Consider the following 21230-nt stretch of genomic DNA (forward strand, 5'->3'; position numbering starts at 1 on the left):
TTTCCTTTACTGCCAGCTCAATGTGCAGATTGACTAACATCAGGCTACAATCCTGTCTCACTCCTTCCTCAGCCATTGCTTCCCTTTCATACCCTTCAACTTTTCTAAGAGCAGTCTTGTTTCTCTAAATCTACAAATGGTATTAACGTAGGTTTGCCTCTCTTTAATCCCTCTTCTAAGATAAATCGGGTCACTACTGCCCCGTGTTTCCTTACATTCCTTCAGAATCCAAACTTATCTTTCCTGACATCAGATTCTACGAGTTTATCCATTCTTCTGTAAAAATTCATGTCAGTATTTGCAACCATGACATCTTAAGCTGATGGTTTGGTAATATTCACACCTGTCAGTACCTGCTTTCTTTGCAATTGTGATTATTGCAGTTTTCTTGAAGTTTGAGGATATTTACCTTGTGTATTACATCTTGCACACCAGGTGCAATAGTTTTATCATGACTAACTCTCCCAAGGGTATTAATGGTTCTGAGGGATTGTTGTCTACTCCGGGGCCTTGTTTCACCTTTTGTTTCAGTCCTCTGTCAAATTCTTCTTGCAGTATATCTTCCACCTCTTTCCTTGGCCTTGAAGTTCGTTTCCCTTGTATGCCTCTTGTTTGCATTGCTTTCATCTTTCGCTTCTTTGCTTAGTACTGATTTTCCCCTCCAAGGTCTTGATATTCATACAGCTGCTTTTATTTTCACAAAATGCTTCTTTAATTTTCCTTTAGGCATTATCTATCTTTTCCTTAATTATGCATAGTTGTGTATACTTGTACTCTAGCCATGTTGCATATTTCTTCAGTATGATTTTTTACATATCTGTACTGCCTTTTTTCTGCATCATTTGCTGCATTATTATATTTCCTTATTTCATAAGTTAAATTCAAGATCTCATGTGAATCCAAGGATTTCTACTAGAGTTTGTCTGTTTATGTATTTGATTCTCATTTTCTATTGCATCCCTTCCCCTGTTGCAGGCAGTCATTGCCTAATGCTGCCTTTGAAACACTTAACAACTGCTGGTTCTTTCACCTTACTCACATCTCTTCTCTTTAATTTCCCACCCTTTTGCAATTTCTTCAGCTTTAATCTACTGTGCATTACCAATAAATTTAGGCCAGAGTCCATATCTGCTCCTGGAAATGTCTTACAGTTTAAAATCTGGTTTTGAACTTGGTCTTACCAACATATTATAATTGTAAAACCTTCCAGTGTCCCCTTGTCTCTTCCACATTTACAATCTTCTTTTGTGAATCATAAACCTAGTGTTGGCAACAGTTAAATTATACTCTATGCAAATTTCTACCACGCAGGTTCCCCTTTCAACTGCTCTCATTAATAAACGGTCACAACACCCATATTGTACTAGGGACAGAAAGTTGGCTGAAACAAGACGTAAACAGTAATGAAATCCTAAACTCAGATTGGAATGTATACCACAGAGACAGGCTGGACAGTGAAGGGGGAGGAGTGTTTATAGCGATAAGAAGTGCAATAGTATCAAAGGAAATTGACAGAGTTCCGAAATGTCAAATGATTTGGGTGAAGGTCACGGATAAAGCAGGCTCAGACATGGTAATTGGATGTCTCTATAGGCCCCCTGGCTCAGCAGCTGTTGTGGCGAAGCACCTGAAGGATAATTTGGAAAATATTTCGAGTAGATTTCTCCACCATGTTATAGTTCTGGGTGGAGATTTTAATTTGCCGGATATAGACTGGGAGACTCAAACGTTCATAACGGGTGGCAAGGACTAAGAATCCAGTGAAATTTTTTTAAGTGCTTTATCTGAAAACTACCTTGAGCAGTTAAACAGAGAACCAACTCGTGGCGATAACAAATTAGACCTTCTGGTGACAAACAGTCCCGAACTATTTGAAACAGTTAATCCAGAACAGGGAATTAGCGATCATAAAGCGGTTACGGCATCGATGACTTCAGCCGCAAATAGAAATATTAAAAAAGGTAGGAAGATTTTTCTGTTTAGCAAAAGTGACAAAAAGCAGATTACAGAGTACCTGACGGCTCAACACAGAAGTTTTGTCTCTCTCAAGTACAGATAGTGTTGAGGATCAGTGGACAAAGTTCAAAACCATCGTACAATATGCGTTAGATGAGTATGTGCCAAGCGAGATCGTAAGAGATGGAAAAGAGCCACTGTGGTACAACAACCGAGTTAGAAAACTGCTGCGGAAGCAAAGGGAACTTCACAGCAAACATAAACATAGCCAAAGCCTTGCAGACAAACAAAAATTACGCGAAGCGAAATGTAGTGTGAGGAGGGCTATGCGAGAGGCGTTCAATGAATTCGAAAGTAAAGTTCTATGTACTGACTTGGCAGAAAATCCTAAGAAATTTTGGTCTTATATCAAAGCGGTAGGTGGATCAAAACAAAATGTCCAGACACTCTGTGACCAGAATGGTACTGAAACAGAGGATAACAGACTAAAGGCCGAAATACTGAATGTCTTTTTCCAAAGCTGTTTCACAGAGGAAGACTGCACTGTAGTTCCTTCTCTAGATTGTCGCACTGATGACAAAATGGTAGATATCGAAATAGACGACAGAGGGATAGAGAAACAATTAAAATCGCTCAAAAGAGGAAAGGCCGCTGGACCTGATGGGATACCAGTTCGATTTTACACAGAGTATGCGAAGGAACTTGCCCTCCTTCTTGCAGCAGTGTACCGTAGGTCTCTAGAAGAGCGTAGCGTTCCAAAGGATTGGAAAAGGGCACAGGACATACCCCATTTTCAAGAAGGGACGTCGAACAGATGTGCAGAACTATAGACCTATATCTCTAACTTCGATCAGTTGTAGAATTTTGGAACACGTATTATGTTCGAGTATAATGACTTTTCTGGAGACTAGAAATCTACTCTGTAGGAATCAGCATGGGTTTCGAAAAAGACAGTCGTGTGAAACCCAGCTCGTGCTATTCGTCCACGAGACTGAGGGTCATAGACACGGGTTCACAGGTAGATGCCGTGTTTCTTGACTTCCGCAAGGCGTTCGATACAGTTCCCCACAGTCGTTTAATGAACAAAGTAAGAGCATATGGACTATCAGACCAATTGTGTGATTGGATTGAGGAGTTCCTAGATAACAGAACGCAGCATGTCATTCTCAATGGAGAGAAGTCTTCCGAAGTAAGAGTGATTTCAGGTGTGCCGCAGGGGAGTGTCATAGGACTGTTGCTATTCACAATATATATAAATGACTTGGTGGATGACATCGGAAGTTCACTGAGGCTTTTTGCAGATGATGCTGTGGTGTATCAAGAGGTTGTAACAATGGAAAATTGTACTGAAATGCAGGAGGATCTGCAGCGAATTGACGCATGGTGCAGGGAATGGCAATTGAATCTCAATGTAGACAAGTGTAATGTGCTGCGAATACATAGAAAGATAGATCCCTTATCATTTAGCTACAAAATAGCAGGTCAGCAACTGGAAGCAGTTAATTCCATAAATTATCTGGGAGTACGCATTAGGAGTGATTTAAAATGGAAGGACCATATAAAGTTGATCGTCGGTAAAGCAGATGCCAGACTGAGATTAATTGGAAGAATCCTAAGGAAATGCAATCCGAAAACAAAGGAAGTAGGTTACAGTACGCTTGTTTGCCCACTGCTTGAATACTGCTAAGCAGTGTGGGATCCGTACCAGATAGGGTTGATAGAAGAGATAGAGAAGATCCAACGGAGAGCAGCGCACTTTGTTACAGGATCATTTAGTAATCGCGAAAGCGTTACGGAGATGATAGATAAACTCCAGTGGAAGACCCTGCAGGAGAGACGCTCAGTAGCTCGGTACGGGCTTTTGTTAAAGTTTCGAGAACATACCTTCACCGAAGAGCCAAGTGGTATATTGCTCGCTCCTACGTATATCTCGCGAAGAGACCATGAGGATAAAATCAGAGAGATTAGAGTCCACACAGATGCATACTGACAATCCTTCTTTCCACGAACAATACGAGACTGGAATAGAAGGGAGAATCGATAGAGGTACTCAGGGTACCCTCCGCCACACACCGTCAGGTGGCTTGCGGAGTATGGGTGTAGATGTAGACCCCCCCCCCCCCCCAGTCCATCTATCTTCTCTACTATTTCCCTCTCTCTCTTTCTTTTTCTATTATTGAACTTTGGTCTCCCATAACAATTATATTTTCCTCACCCTTTACTACCTGAATAATTTCTTTTATCTCATCATACATTCTTTCAGTCTCTTTATCTGCATAATTATTTGACGCGTGTGCCCACTCACCCCCCCCCCCCCCCCCCCCCCCCCACACACACACACACACACACACACACACACACACAGAGGGGTCCAGAAAAATGTAGACACTCTTTGATCGTCAATATTAGTGGAAGAAAATGACATACTATTACAATTCTAGGCCGGGAGAGGGGGGGGGGGGGTATTTTATTCTTCAAAGTGACCCCCATTAATCACCAAACAATGTCAATGCTGCTGAACTGTTGACTGAACTACAGCCGTAAGTGTCGCCGGTGTGATAGCTGCACAGGATGCTTCGATGCTTTCTCATAGCTTGTTCAGTGTAGCTGGTTTCTGTTGATAAACTTTATTCTTCCAGGTCCTTCATAGATAGAAGTCAAGAGATGTAAGGTCTGGAGACCGTGGTGGATACTGAACCCCTATCCGTCATACAGGTAGACTTTCATCCAAGTGGGCTCTGACATGTCTGTGGTAGTGAGGCGGAGTGCCATCTTGTTGTAGGTAAAACCTTTCATTTCCAAACACCCCTTGGATGGCAGGTAAAATCGATGTTTGCAGCATATGAAGATACACCTCACCAGTTACAGTACATTGAAAGAAGAATGGGCCAATCAAACTGCACGATGGCAGACCCCACCACACCACACATTAACATCTGGTAGATTAACTTGTTTGTCCACATGAACGTAATGAGTTTCTGAATCCTAGTACACTTAGTTGTGGCAGTTTACAGTACTGTTCAGTTTGAATTGTGCCTTATCAGACCAGATAACCATCCGTGCAAACCGTTCATCCTCTACCACTCTCAGTACTCCATCCTTTGATCCTGGTCATCTTCATTAATAGCATGCAGCAATTTTGGCATTTCCACTTTCCACTTTGCAGCCTTCATAAATCGTCGTATGCTTGATAGGCATACTCCACCTAGACGTGCACCTTGCTCCACAGATTTTTGAGGTAACCTAGTAAAATATTTCAACACAGCAGTGCTTGTAGCTGCACTAGTTGTTTTTTTGGTTGGCCAGGACTTTCCTTATGCACACCATGAACAGTACCGTCAGCTTCAAATTTATCCCTAACACGATAAACTGTTGTACGTGTTGATGGCCGAGTTCTGTACACATTATGCCATTGCCGTTGTACCCCCATCATAGTATTTTCATACTTTCAGTGCCACTTCAGTATGGCCTTGCATCACTCCAAAGGTGATCTGACACCACTCATTGCTGCACTGACATCTGCTGGAAAACGTGCACCAAGGTCTATTGAGAAAACAATGGACTATGCTACTGTGCAAAAGTGCAATAATATGTCAATTTGTTCCAAAGATAACTATCAAATAGTGTCTACATGTTTCTCTCTCTCTCTCTCTCTCTCTCTCTCTCTCTCTCTCTCTCTCTCTCTGTGTGTGTGTGTGTGTGTGTGTGTGTGTGTGTGTGTGTGTGTGTGTGTGTGTAAGTAACACATTCCCTGTGCTGTTCATAGTAGTTTACCCACATTCTTATTTTCTTATTCAGTATTAGACCTACTCCTATGTTATCCCCAATTTATTTGGTACTTGTAACCCTGGATATACCGTAGCAGGTGTCCTTTTCACTCTGCCACCAAACTTTTCCACAACATCTAAATTCAACCTATCTGTTTCACTTTTTAAAGTTTCTAACCTTCGTGCACAATTATGGGTATTATTTAAACTCCCAGCCCGGCTAAGAGATCTGACATTCCATGCTCCGACTCATAGAATGCCAGTTTTGTTTTTCCTGATGACGACATTCTCCTGTGTTACTACCAGATGTTTACCCAAGAGTATGCCATAATCATTTTTACAGTAGAGGTGCATGCCCCCGGGAAGGGCAACAGCTTTACTTTCCCCTTGTTTAGCCTTTTGATATATACCAAAATTTTCACTGAAAATTTCACTGCCCGCTGTCCATTTCAGGTTATAACCAGCTCTCTGTAGATAGGTCAACAACATAGGAAAAGACAGATTGCTACTTAGCATATGACGTGTGTGTGTGTGTGTGTGTGTGTGTGTGTGTGTGTGTGTGTGTGTGTGTGTGTGTGTCAGTAGTCTTTACTGATGAAGGCTGTGGCCGAAAGCTCTATGTAAGTGTCTTTTATGTGTGCCTGCCTGCAACTTAATGTGTCTCCTTATGTTTTGTTTCTGTAGGTAGGGTTATGTGAGCTCCACTGCTTTTCAGGAGCACTTCTGTCTCTAGCACTTTATTGTGAATGCTTCAGCAGGTGAGCCTCACCTGTGGCGAACATTTCTTTGGATCTTACTCTGGTACTTCATGGTCTCCTACAGGTATCACTGTCTGAAATGAATGGAGAGTCACCTAGTCTAAAAACCCCTTGTGTGCACTCCACACACTGTCATCTACCTTGGGTACTAGCCTCTGATGTGTAATGCCCACCTGTCCCATTTAAAAAGACCCTACAGTTTTCAACCCTGTGATGCAAATCTAGGAAGGCACAGCCTAGACTGCCATAGAATCGTTACTCGATTGAGAACCAGTGGGGCTCATGATCAGTTCTGGGAACAACGCTGCAGATTGTGGTCGTAGTTGAAACTCTGTGAGCATGATTGGCCCTCACAAACTTTCTGTGCTAGTCACTGAAATGATTGAAGCATGACCTCAGAGATCAGACGACTGGCATTGTTTGTTCTAACATACACCACAATGTGTATTTGGTTGTAGCCTGTTTCCTTAGTAGATTCTAGAACAGCCTCTTCAGCATGTTGATTGATGCCCCCAGGCACACACACAGAGTGCAGCAGGTGTTTCTTCCCATCCCTTGCTGCCATTTGTCTAATGTAGGGCTGCCAGGAGTTTGGCTTGCAGGGCATGCCAGGGCACGAGTGCCGAAGAGCTAAGCCTCTCTTCACATTTCCACCACCACCACATTACACTGTCTTAGCATGAGGAGAGGGAAGAGGGGAAAACTGCAAAGACACTGCATTTAGATGGCAGTGCAAGTCCACTACATACTACTTGGTTTTATATTTCACATTTCTCACAAAGGTAGGTCACAAATAAAACAAATTTTCAGTATAATTTAATTATTTTTGGAAGAATGAATAAATTTTTATCTGGTACTAACTGTCAGCATATGGACAGGCACAGACAATTTCACAGAGTTTCATACTCGAGTTTCCACACAATTGTGCCTTATTTAATGTCATAATGGAAAAAATGTCTTTCACACGAATATTTTGATCGAATTAATGTAGCACTTTTGCAGCCTCATTATGGAGACTTGGGAACTGTTCCTGAGGAAAGCAATGTAGATATTCTGGACAGTTTTAACATAAAAATATTTGTCATTAAAATTGGAACTACCTTGCAGGTCACACTTTGAACTGAAACAGCAAATGGTCTTGAAAACAGCTGGGAAACAGATGTACAATTGACAGTGACCTCAGAATCTTTATAGAACTATCCTTGTAATTTTTTCAAGACTCTAATGAATTCTTCAAACCTCCCATTTTCTTTAATGCCAATGAGATGGGGGCACTGGACTGTATTTGTCAGAATGTGTCCCTTCTATAACATGATTTTCTTTTTAAATGCATCTTCGTCAAGTCAGAAAGAAGTTGACTTGCAATGTTTTTACTGTGGACAGTGTGCAACCAAGTCCACTTAAAATGCAAAGTCTGCACTCTATTCCAGGTGTTCTAATTTTGTTCCTGCACTCCTTTTTCCTTCATAAATTCAGCAATAGCAAATTTTAACTTGAAAAATTGTCCAGGAATGCCCCTTGACTTAACCAATGTACTTTGCAGAAATATATGATGTCTCCACACTCTTTATTCATTTTCATTGAAATGTTGCTACTGACAATGGAGTAATGTGTGTGACTTTTGAAATTTTGTTATTTGTACCAACATGACTTTTGAAATTTTCTTATTTGTACCAACAATATTTTCACGTGTTACATGGCTGTAAATTTAGCACAAAGTGTATCGTGATATAGATAACAATGAATCATGTCTGTTGATCATTGTAATTTTTTGCTCTTTCATTGTCAGCTAAATCTTTAAATTCTTCTGCATGATATTACAATACAGTTTCATAGCAAATATGCAGTACCTGTCACTTATGCAAATTGAAAATTCTGTTCTGTCATTCACATTAATTTTAAAGGACTGCAGTGAGAGATCTCTAGACTGCCTCTTTGAGCAAGTAGCCACTGGACCTTTGAATGTCCTTCATACCGTGAACAAATAATGAAGGATAAACAGTACTGACAGCACAATTCTCCCACACTCAAGAGTTGTGCCAACCAAAAAATGCTGGGTCGCAATGCTAAATGAAATGTTGTGCTGTTCCATGTACTTCAGAGGTGGACCAAGCGAAGCCGAGTGATAGGCTGGGCCTTGGTCCCACCATGGCCCACATGTGCTGTAAACATGATGTTCAGCATGCTGTCGTTGGTCCTGATCTAATGGGTACCATTATTTTCCATAAAATTGAACTCCCAACTTGTTTGTGTGAGATGAGACACCTTTCTTCATACCCCGTAGCTTGGATTTTGAGTCACCTGTTTATGGTTTCCTTACATTTTGAAGTTTAGGTAATTTCTTTATCCTTATTTTTAAGAGCCAGTGAACTTTTGAAAATTGTGGGAATTAATTTATGAGACTTCCTAATGGCTTTTGCTGAGTAGATGTGAAAAATTCTTAAATTTCTCATTCTTTTCCCCAGTCCCATATTTCATACAGCACAGTTGTTTGTGTAAGTTAGAAATTTTTATGTATCGTGACATAAAATGATCTGCAATTTATTACATAGAACATGGTTGTTTGAGTGTGTGTTTTCATTTTGAACTTTGATTTAATTGAAATTAATCATTATCATACACACTTTTAGGCTTGAAACCTGTTCCAGTTTCATGAGTCGCTCCATTGCATATATGGTCAGGTAGCATCAGTTTTCATAAGGACATTGTTGTAACTAGGTGAAACTACTTTTGTCTGACCACAACTGTGGGGTCTTTGATTGCTTTGGGAACATGAAATATTACTTCACTGTAGCACGTAAATGAATGAAAGATTTGCTTAATTTTGACACACTTCTTTAGCATAGGACTACTGGATAATTTATAACTGTTATGGACTAGCAAAGAATCACCTGATGCACTAACAAACAAACTGTTCTCTTGCAGTTGATATTCACAACAGTACAAGTTCATTGTTGACTCTGTAATACGATGTTGACTGCTGTGGCTGAAGTCTCAAACTGGGCAGAACTCTTTCCAGTTCGACACCGTATTGACCTCAGTGTGAGGGCACTGGTGTGCTGAGAGGGTAGACGTTGTCCTCAGGAGTGACTCCCATACGTCATTGCAGATTGCAGTGAATGCTTGCTAATGTCTGTTATATCGATTTGCGTTGCCAACTATGGTGTGACACTGCGATCTCTATATAATACCACAGACATAGTATATTATCTCTTTGGTGTGCCTGACTTCTACGTTCTGCATCTGAGGTGTGCTGTAGAGCTGGCTTCCCTTTCAGTTACTTCCATGTGCTGTTAGAGAAGATATCCTTTGGCATTTATTACAAATTTCAATTCAGCTGTCTGAACAAACACTGTTTTATTAAATCTGTGAATGTTACATGTTTCTGTGCCTTACAGGGACAGTTCAATGGTTGTTGTCGTTGTTGTTATTAATATTAATATCCTTTATCCTAGCAGGAGCTCCAGAATGATGTGGATTTGACAAGCTGTGACAGTGAACCAGAAAGGTATTGTACAACATTTTCTTTTACTTCTTTTTAATTTTGTGCACAGTCATTGCTACAAAAATTTCCCCTATTTCTTTTCTTTCTTATCTTTGTTATTTTATCCATGTTAGCACCTTCTGTGCTGTTTCTGATGGCTAACAGATTATTACTTGCAAATTTTCAGTGTACTGGAATAACAAGTTGTTTAAAATTAAGCCCACAAAGTTCTGTTACAGAATAGATATAGTTTTTTTGCAGTTCAAGTATAACTATAAGAACTGTTCTGGAAGTAACCTGTGTTGGACTATAAATAAAATGATGGGGCCATTAAATAATATTCATTGGAAAAATTTAAAAACTACTTGTACACCTTTGTATTACTTCTTTACATAGTCACCATTCTAATTTGCATTTATAATATATCTTAACGAGTTAACAAGTCAATTTGCATGAAATTCTGATGCCAGAGATTGCAATCTGCCTATGACAATTTTCCGAAGTTCTTCATATGAGTCAAAAATGTTTGGAACCAAGCCACTTTTTCTTGTGCATGATAAGATGGAATTCTCTTGGAACAAGACTGTGCTGTAGAGTGGATGTTCAAAGGTCCCATTTAAATTGAACTGATGCAACAGCTCTTTTGCTAGGCAGAGTGTGGCACTGCATTGTTGTGCAAAAGCATGACACATGTAGTCAAGAGATCACACTATTGTTTTGAATGGATTTTTTTTGTTTTCTTATTGTTTAAATGTCTTTGGCTGGAGATAAGTTTTAATCTTAGTTCAAAATCTACAATATCTTTCACTGCATATGTTAATCTGAATTGTAGATACACAGTATTTATTAGTGGAGGTTCCATGTCATAAAGATGGAGGGAAAAAAGTGGTAGACACTTCTTCAAGAGACTTATCCACAGCTGAAAAGCATTCATATAGTCACATAGCCATATGAAGTACTCACATACAGGATGATCACAAACAGTCTGAAGAGCTTGCGAGGGGCTTGATGGTAGGCTGTGCTGAAAAATAATTGTTAAAGGAAAAAATTTGATTTGTTGTGCTGTTTCCAAGTTAACTAGTGTTAGCCAAACAGGCCATTGTGCATGCTAATTCAAGCACCTCCCAGAGACAATTAGTCAGTTCTAGGAAACCAAATGAACAGCATGTTTGGCGACGCCAACTGTGGTGGGCCACTTGAATTTTCATGCGCAGTGGCCTGATTGGCCAACTTCAACACTGATTAACTTGGAAGTGGTGCTGTTATAACCTTTAATCACTAATAAATTGCGTGGATATACAAACGGAGAAACAATAGTGGGGTACATGCTACCAACTCCGTATCTGTCACTCGACTGCCGTGCCGTGACATGACATGCGGCCGGCGCCGTTCATAGCTAGGTGGCGCTCCCGCACTCAGCCGAGTTGTGGAGCGCCTCTATCGCCGTGTTCTCGTACTGACGTAGCGGCACTTTTAAATATCGTGGCACTGTCACAACACTTTTCCCCCGTTGAAAAAAAAAAAAACACTCACTTTCTTGGAGACACAGACAGTGCGGCGACATCCGTGGCCTCTTGGGAGGCCCCGAGAAGATCCCGCAGAGAAACGCGAGAGTATGGTCGAAAATGTCCAGGACGAGAGCTTGTGCGTGGAACGTGCCTCCTGCTGGACGAGATGATTGGTGAAAACTCCGGAGCAGCATCCATAGGTGTCGTGGACCTGGGGGTGTGCTCCAGCGAGATGGGTCCCGGAGAAGGCAGCGTCGCGACTGGGGCCGGTTCCGGCGTACTCGGAAGCGATAGCGACGTCGGCTGCAGCAACACGCACGGTAGATCGGCAGCAGCGACAGGACTGGCTTCCCGGGCTGTTGGAGGCGAAGGAAGGGGCGTTGGCACCGGCGTGGCCACCACTCGTGGGCGCATCTGGTCGTAATGGCGAACAACCGTGCCGTCGTCCGTATGTATTTCACAAAGCCGGCGGCCGCGAAGAGCCTTGACCACCCCTGGAATCCATTTAGGGCGATATCCATACCCTCGTGCCCACACGTCGGCGCCCACCGAGTATTTTCCCGCTCTAGGGGACACAGCACAAGGCCTGACAGGGTGAAGCAGGTGCAGTGAGTGCGCGGTTGGTGGCCATGCAAGAGTTCAGCAGGGCTGCGATCACCCAGAGGCGTGAAGCGATAAGAACTCAGAAATTGCAACAGAGCATCATCGGTGGAAAAATCACTAAGGAATTTTTTCATCTGGCTTTTGAAAGTGCGGACAAGGCGCTCGACCTCCCCATTCAATTGCGGACAGAAGGGCGGTGCTGTAACGTGATGAATCCCTTGTCCAGTACAAAAATCACGGAAGGCCTGCGAAGAGGACTGAGGGCCATTGTCCGTGACAATCATGGATGGAAGACCTTCTAGCGCAAAGATTTTGGACTAAGCCAGCGTCGTTGCCGCAGTGGTGGGCGACGGACATCGAACAACAAACAGAAACTTCGAGAAGGCGTCAATCAACAGTAGCCAATAAGTGCCGAGGAAGGGGCCGGTAAAGTCAGCATGCACCCGTTCCCATGGCTGCGCCGGATCAGGCCACAGAGAGGGCATTGTACGGGGTGCAGCCAGTTGTTGAGCACACTGATCACACGCAGCGACCATGTGGGCGATGTCCGAATCGATACCGGGCCAATAAACGAGCCTGCGGGCCAGGGACTTAGTCCGAGAAATCCCCCAATGGCCTTCATGCAATAGTTTGAGAACATCTTTGTGAAGAGAGGCTGGCACCACGACCCGTGGAGATGCGCCATCCGTGGCCAGAACAACAACACCCTCACGAACAGACAGACGAAGGCGCAAGGCATGGTAGTTGCGAAGGGGATCCGATGCCCGGCCCTTGGTCCTGTCCGGCCAACCCCGTTGAACAAAACCGATCACCTGACGCAGGACCAGGTCCCGCGCAGTAGCCGACGCGACCTGCGAACCTGTAAGTGGAAAACCCTCGACCGCACGACGTTCTTCCTCATCAATGTGGAAACAGAGTAGTTCATCTCGATCGAAAACTGGGTCGGGACCCATCGGCAAACGCGACAATGCGTCAGTGTTGGCGTGCTGGGCCGTGGGGCGATAGTGAATCTCATAGTGAAAACGAGACAAGTATAAGGCCCAACGTTGCAGGCGGTGAGCTGCCTTATCCGGAAGCGACGCCGAGGGGCTGAACAGAGAGACCAGCGGCTTGTGGTTGGTGATGAGGTGAAACTTAGAACCATACAAAAAGAACGCTGAACTTTCTTAGAGCATAAATGATAGCGAGCGCCTCCTTTTCGATTTGAGAGTAACGCCGTTGGGCATCGTTGAGGGTCTTGGAAGCATAGGCGATGGGTCGTTCCGACCCATCCTCATACCGATGGGCGAGAACAGCCCCTAGGCCATACTGTGATGCGTCAGTCGCCAGAACCAAGTGCTGACCCGGACGGAATGTGGCAAGACAAGGCGCCGACTGCAAATGAGCCTTCAGGCGGACAAAAGCCTGCTCACACTCGTCGGACCAACAGAAAGGAACGTTTTTGCATAACAGCTGATGCAGAGGATGAGCCACCGCCGCCGCGGCAGGAATGAATTTGTGATAATAAGCAATCTTGCCTAGAAACGCCTGAAGTTCTTTGACCGTAGACAGCCGGGGTAGAGCGGTAATGGCCGCAACTTGCTGATGTAGAGGACGTATACCCTCACGGGACAAGTGGAACCCAAGATACACAATGGAGGGTTGGAAGAACTGTGACTTGTCCAGATTGCACTTCAACCCAGCCGAATGCAGAACGCGAAACAGTGAACGCAGATTGCGAAGGTGCTCCTCAGTGGAGGCCCCCGTGACAACAATATCATCCAGGTAGTTGATGCAGCCGGGAACAGAGGCCGGTTCCAAAAACCGCTGAAAACTGACCGGCGCGCTAGCAACGCCAAATGGTAACCGCTGGTACTGATACAACCCACAAGGAGTGTTGATGACGAGAAATTCCTTGGAAGACGCATCCAACGGCAACTGATGGTACGCCTCCGATAAGTCAAGTTTGGAAAAGAACTGGCCCCCAGCGAGCTTGGTAAATAACTCCTCAGGACGGGGAAGAGGAGAAGTGTCAATGAGGCTCTGAGCGTTGACAGTGGCTTTAAAATCACCACACAATCGCAGACTCCCGTTTGGTTTAGAAACCACCACAATGGGCGACGCCCATTCGCTGGAGGTAACAGGAAGGAGAATCCCTGAAGCTGTTAACCTGTCTATCTCAGCCTTGACAGGTGCACGCAATGCCATCGGAATAGGGCGTGCCTGGAAAAACTTAGGGCGAGCTGTAGGTTTAAGAGTAATGTGGGCTTCAAAATCCTTGGCACGACCCAGACCAGCAGAGAACACGGACGAGAATTCAGAACACAATTCATCCCGCTGTTGATACGCAATATCCTCAGATATGAGGCAACTGATGGTACGCCTCCGATAAGTCAAGTTTGGAAAAGAACTGGCCCCCAGCAAGCTTGGTAAATAACTCCTCAGGACGGGGAAGAGGAGAAGTGTCAATGAGGCTCTGAGCGTTGACAGTGGCTTTACAATCACTACACAATCGCAGACTCCCGTTTGGTTTAGAAACCACCACAATGGGCGACGCCCATTCGCTGGTGGTAACAGGAAGGAGAATCCCTGAAGCTCTTAACCTGTCTATCTCAGCCTTGACAGGTGCACGCAACGCCATCGGAATAGGGCGTGCCCGGAAAAACTTAGGGCGAGCTGTAGGTTTAAGAGTAATGTGGGCTTCAATATCCTTGGCACGACCCAGACCAGCAGAGAACACGGACGAGGATTCAGAACACAATCCATCCCGCTGTTGATACGCAATATCCTCAGATATGAGGTGCACATCATCAATGGAGAACCCGAACAACTGGAAAGCATCATAACCGAACAGGTTTTCAGTGCCTGCATGATCCACCACATAAAACGTGAGGGGCCTAACAACAGACTTGTAGGCAGTGGAAGCATCAAACTGGCCAACGATAGGAATTTTCTGCTTATTATAAGTTCGCAGATTTCGCGTAACTGGAGACAAGGGAGGGGAGCCCAACTCCAAATACGTGCGAGAATTAATGAGAGTTATTGCAGAGCCAGTGTCCACTTGCATGCGAATGGCTTTATCCATAACACTAACAGTAACAAACACGTTATTTGTTTGAGAAAGCACACAGTTAACATCCATGTCCGATGCCTCGTCCTCGTCGACAGGAACTTTAGGGGACTGACACACAGAAGCAATGTGGCCTTTTTTCCTACATGAATTACACGTGGCCCAACGTTTTGGACACGCGGCCCTGTCATGCTGTACGAAACAACGTGGACAAGAAGGAAGTGTGGAACGAACCTGCTTCTGTGGTTGCTGTTTTCGCTGCGAGCGTGGCGGCCCAACGTGACGTTGTTGATGCGAGTGAACTGCCGCCACATCATCGTTCCCCTGGGAAACAGGCAAATTGTCAGTGTTGAAAGTGGTCTGTATAGCGCCTACACCACATCACGCGTCTATTTGCGCACCAGCCGTGTGAGACACTTCAAAAGATTGAGCGATGCTTAGAACTTCTGACAACGATGGGTTTGGCAGTTGTAAGGCACGTTGCCGAACTTCTTTATCAGAAGCAAGCCGTAGAATAGCATCCCTAACCACTGAATCAGCATAAGAGTCATGATGAGTGTCCGTGACAAACTGACATTTCCTACTCAGACCGTGTAGTTCCGCCGCCCAAGCCCGGTAAGATTGATGGGGCTGTTTACGACACCGGTAGAATGCCACGCGGGCGGCAACGACGTGGGTGTTTTTTCGGTAATAAGTAGACAATAAGTCACACATTTCTTGGAAGGACAGAATGGCAGGTTCCCGCAGAGGGGCTAACTGAGATAGCAGCTGATAGATCCGTGGGAAAATCCAAGATAGAAATAACGACTTACACATAGGAGCGTCGACAACGCCGAAAGCCAAGAAGTGTTGCCGCAAACGCTTCTCATAATCCTCCCAGTCTTCAGCGGCCTCGTCGTAAGGAGGGAACGGAGGCGGAGAAGAGGAAGACAGACGATGAGTTAGCAACGCCTGAATAGCAGCCGTCAGCTGTGTTTGTTGTGCCTGAATTGCAGCCGTCAGCTGTGTTTGTTGGTCAAAGAGCGCTTGCATAAGCTGTTCCATGTCTGCCCCGACACGAACGCACAAGTCCACAATGCAGGAAAACAAACAAAAAAATATCTGACCTCGTCGCCAAAAAGTGTTATAACCTTTAATCACTAATAAATTGCGTGGATATACAAACGGAGAAACAATAGTGGGGTACATGCTACCAACTCCGTATCTGTCACTCGACTGCCGTGCCATGACATGACATGCGGCCGGCGCCGTTCATAGCTAGGTGGCGCTCCCGCGCTCAGCTGAGTTGCGGAGCGCCTCTATCGCCGTGTTCGCGTACTGACGTAGCAGCACTTTTAAATATCGTGGCACTGTCACAACAGGTGCAACAAATAGAATTTTCTTCTTAATAAGTATTTCTCAGCACAACCTATCATGCAACACCCTTACAAGATTTTCAGACTTTCTGACCACACTGTGTATGTACAGTAAATGGAGAAAAAATATACATGTATATATAATTCTTAGTACTCATATCTCTTGAACGTAGAACGCTGTTGCCACAATGGCCCAGACACAAGAAAACAGCACGTTGCAGTTTGCAGGTGGCTTTATTTCAGAATGGTGTGATGCTACAATTCTCTGTATAACCAACATCACAGAGAATACGTCATTTGGCTGCTGATGATTTACAGCAACCTGGCATTGGCTGTCAGTTCACAGGATTGATTTGACTGTGAACACAAACTGCAGACAACAATGTTTCAGAAGTTTACTGAACATGATGAAAAGATAGGTAATACAGATCATTGGCCATGGATTTGGGTACCTTTCTATGTGGACAAAAGTTTCAGAAAGCCACTAGTATTCAATCTTGAAGAAACTATAATCTCAGAGAGCAGCTAAAGGATGTATTTGCATTGTGTATTTAGGTAGAACTGTCAAGCATATGTAGGTTGGTTGGCCACCACAATGAGATACTGGGCACGCTCCTCGTAGATGTGGTGTCCTCGTGTCGTCCTCAGGCATTAGGACAGAGCGAGATGGCATAGTGGCTAGCACACTGGACTTGCATTTGGGAGGACTATGGATCAAATCACCCTCCAGATACTGACTTTTCATGATGTACCTGAATCGCTCCAGGTAAATGCCGGGTTTTACCCTTTGAAAAGGCCATAGCAGATTTCCTTCCCCATTCTTCGTAATCCGAGCTCGTGTTCTGTCTCTAATGACTGCACTGTCACTGGGATGTAAAACTCTAATCTGCGTTCCTTCCTCCTTTGCTTTAGGGTCTTGAAACAGGCATCCATCTAGATAATATGGGGACCTATAGTTGAAAATTGACTTCAAATCATGACGCAGTTCAGCATTTTCTACATTAACTTACATTACCAGAGGCGACAGGTGTGGTAATTGGAAAAAAGCTTCAAGAACTGATCAGACATCAAGCTGCAGACCTTTAGTGTCACAGTCCAGTATGTAACCACTAACCCACTGAAACCTCTTTGTCCAAATATCGCTGATAAATATCACACTTGTAATTGACTTACATATGTTTACTATTTCTGTTCATCAGTGCACATGCTGTTTTCATAGCTGTTTAAGCATGTGTTGTAATTTAAAGTGTTTAATATAAATTATGTATAGTTACTGCTATTTGAGCCTAAAGAGCATTTTATAAAGTTCAATCGTTATTTTAATTTCCTTTTCATACTCTGCCAGTATGTGTCTGTGAACTGCATTTAAAGTAATCACATTAGTTATGAGTTGTCTCTAAGAACTGTCAAGAAACCAGTTAATTATTATCTGCGTTTGTTACGTACATCACCGATAGTTTGCTCTACCTAACTCAACATATAAAAAAAAAGTGGAATTTTGTTGTTTTCACAAGTTTACTCCCTTTTTTTGTGTTACATCTATTTATTATTTACTATTTTCAACATGTATCTGCACAGAACAAAATCTGTCGTTTTGTATTATTGCTAGGTTGTGAACTTACAACTGCAGTTGCATTTCATTTGATCAGTGAAATTTTGCCAGTCAAAGGTAATCCTAGTTTACAGTGCTGTAATCTGAGACTAGTGTTTATGCAACACAGATTTCAGAGTTCAGTTTGAACTGAATTCATTTTTGTGCTAATCTAAGATCAGCTGTTATATAGAATTGGTTCTTAATGTTTCACAGTAGGTATCAGCATTGAGCGTCCATTCATGTTCCATAAAATTTGAACCGAAATGCCTTTAGTGTGCATATGAATAATAGTCAACCTTTATAGCTTATATTGACTGCTGTTCTATCATGATGTTAGCATAGGAAATCCATTTCTTGTCATTGGTCGTGATTCAGTTTAGTATGTCGCCTCCTTCTGCATGTCCCGGCAGAGGTTCGAGTCCTCCCACAGGCATGGGTGTGTGTGTTTGTCCTTAGGATACTTTAGGTTAAGTAGTGTGTAAGCTTAGGGACTGATGACCTTAGCAGTTAAGTCCTGTAAGATTTCACACACATTTTTTTCCCTTCTGCACTATAATGGAAATAACGTCCAAAGAAGCAGTCATCTGTTGAGTTCTGCAGTTCACAGGAAGGAGTTTTGATACGCATTGAGTGCAGAACTTGTGGTATCCTTAATTTTTAATCGCATTCTCATTTGAAACACACTGATAAATCTGTGGAGAGTTTTCCATCAGTTAAGATACTTTGAAAGCCAGTTTTCAAAAAAAATTTCATAAGTTTTATGCACCAATTTATTGTTAATTGCAGACATACAGACACATCAGTCATTATGAATATTCATCCTTCTACTCCTACTCAAATGACACTACTGACACACAACATCTTTCCTCAACACATATGGTCTGCATGAAGCACAATATTGTGATAGGGGTCAACAGCTGAGAGATTTATTTACCACTAAAGACAATATGTTGCAGTGCTCATTTTGAATGGCCACTGGAGTGAACAAGAAGCAATGTATCTTTCTCTCTGTTGCAGCTCCAAAACACACTGACCTATTGTACGAACTGTTCCAGTGGCACCCTCCCGCTACTTCCTGTGCTTTGTGAATACAGAGGTTTCTTTCCAGATGGTGCTAATATGTACACCATTTGATCAAAAGTATCTGGACATCTAGTATTGCACATTAGTATGGGGTGTGCCCACCCTTCACTTTTATGAAAGCTTGAACTCTGCTGAAGACAAAAATGAGGTGTCTGAATGCCTGGGGAGAATAGCAGCCCATTTGTCCTCAAGAGCTGAAACCAAACAATGTAGTGATGCTGGAGTGAAGCTGAAGGCTATTGGACTTGGGTTGATATACAGGGTGTTACAAAAAGGTACGGCCAAACTTTAAGGAAACATTCATCACACACAAAGAAAGAAAATATGTTATGTGGACATCTGTCCGGAAACGGTTACTTTCCATGTTAGAGCTCATTTTATTACTTCTCTTCAAATCACATTAATCATGGAATGGAAACACACAGCAACAGAACGTATCAGTGTGACTTCAAACATTTTGTTACAGGAAATGTTCAAAATGTCCTCCGTTAGCGAGGATACGTGCATCCACCCTCCGTCGCATGGAATCCCTGATGCATGCGCTGATGCAGCCCTGGAGAATGGCGTATTGTATCACAGCCATCACAATACGAGCACGAAGAGTCTCTACATTTGGTACCGGGGTTGCTTAGACAAGAGCTTTCAAATGCCCCCATAAATGAAAGTCAAGAGGGTTGAGGTCAGAAGAGCGCAGAGGCCATGGAATTGGTTCGCCTCTACCAATCCATCGGTCACCAAATCTGTTGTTGAGAAGCGTACAAACACTTTGACTGAAATGTGCAGGAGCTCCATTGTGCATGAACCACATGTTGTGTCGTACTTGTAAAGGCACATGTTCTAGCAGCACAGGTAGAGTATCCCGTATGAAATCATGATAATGTGCTCGATTGAGCGTAGGTGGACGAAACTAAAATGAGCTCTAACATGGAAATTAAGTGTTTCCGGACACATGTCCACATAACATCATTTCTTTATTTGTGTGTGAGGAATGTTTCCTGAAAGTTTGGCCATACCTTTTTGTAACACCCTGTATTGGGCAGGCCTGTCAATTCCAAGAGTTTATATGTCTGGTGTCTGTTCTTGCAGACATGTCAGAGAGAACACACACCATACATATAAATATGAGACTCCTCCAGAAAGTATGTTTCCCAATGTTGTTTACTGTAAAGCAGATGTATTTAGCTGAGAAAATTGTGCCGGTACAACAGATCTGTGACGTGAGTCATATGCTGCCAGACAGGCCCTGAGGTGGCATCTTTCATTCATTCTGCCGTTGCCTGCGAGGTTCGGTCAGTGATAAGTGTGGTGTCACCGCCAGACACCACACTTGCTAGGTGGTAGCCTTTAAATCGGCCGCGGTCCGGTAGTATACGTCGGACCCGTGTGTCGCCACTGTCAGTCATTGCAGACAGAGCGCCGCCATACGGCAGGTCTAGAGAGACTTACTAGCACTCGCCCCAGTTGTACAGACGACTTTGCCAGAAGGGGATCACTGACAATTATGCTCTCATTTGCCAAGATGATAGTTAGCATAGCCTTCAGCTACGTCATTTGCTACGACCTAGCAAGGCGCCATAATCCTTTGCTATATATATTGTGATGCCTGTACCGTCAGACCGATGTTCTCCAATTGTGGATTAAAGTTAAGTATTCCAAGAACTACGTTCTTTTCTTTATAGGATAATTACTGTGCCTTGTTCCAGACCTCACGCCAATCTGCATGAGCTTAAGCGCGTGCCTTTCGGCTTCCTCTCATAGTGACTTGGCTGTCTTGCCAAGTCACAACAATAAGGCTCCTTAATGCACAAAACATAGCGCCCATCAAAATTCATTGCCCGCCCTGTCACGTCTATAGGCAGTACATCATGAGCCAACAGATGGTGCGTCACTGGTGTAGGCTTTTTTTTTTAAGGTCGTCAAAGTGTCCGTGATTAAGAGTGCAGTGGTTGACTGTCCCTCATCAGTGATCACCTGGTTGAGTTGGTGTGGCGAATATCCTGGTGAACCGCCACTTCATGATTACAGAGCTCAGCAGTCATTTCCACAGATATGGTCCTTGTTGCATGAAATTGT

General features: G+C 43.5%; 1 protein-coding gene across 6 annotated transcripts in view; it reads left to right on the plus strand.

The window, feature by feature from the left end:
- Positions 1 to 21230, plus strand: part of LOC124550851 (zinc finger protein 501-like) — a 252982-nt gene that overhangs the window by 152549 nt on the left and 79203 nt on the right. For 3 of the 6 annotated variants that reach the window (XM_047125584.1, XM_047125582.1, XM_047125586.1), the window contains one exon: positions 9940 to 9989. In XM_047125584.1, the coding sequence (XP_046981540.1) occupies positions 9940 to 9989 (50 nt within the window). Of the gene's footprint in view, positions 1 to 9936; positions 9990 to 21230 lie in introns of all 6 variants that reach the window. The other 3 variants (XM_047125583.1, XM_047125581.1, XM_047125585.1) reach the window with 1 other exon arrangement.

Source organism: Schistocerca americana, chromosome 9 (assembly GCF_021461395.2).
Source record: "Schistocerca americana isolate TAMUIC-IGC-003095 chromosome 9, iqSchAmer2.1, whole genome shotgun sequence".
Taxonomy (NCBI): Eukaryota; Metazoa; Arthropoda; class Insecta; order Orthoptera; family Acrididae; genus Schistocerca; species Schistocerca americana.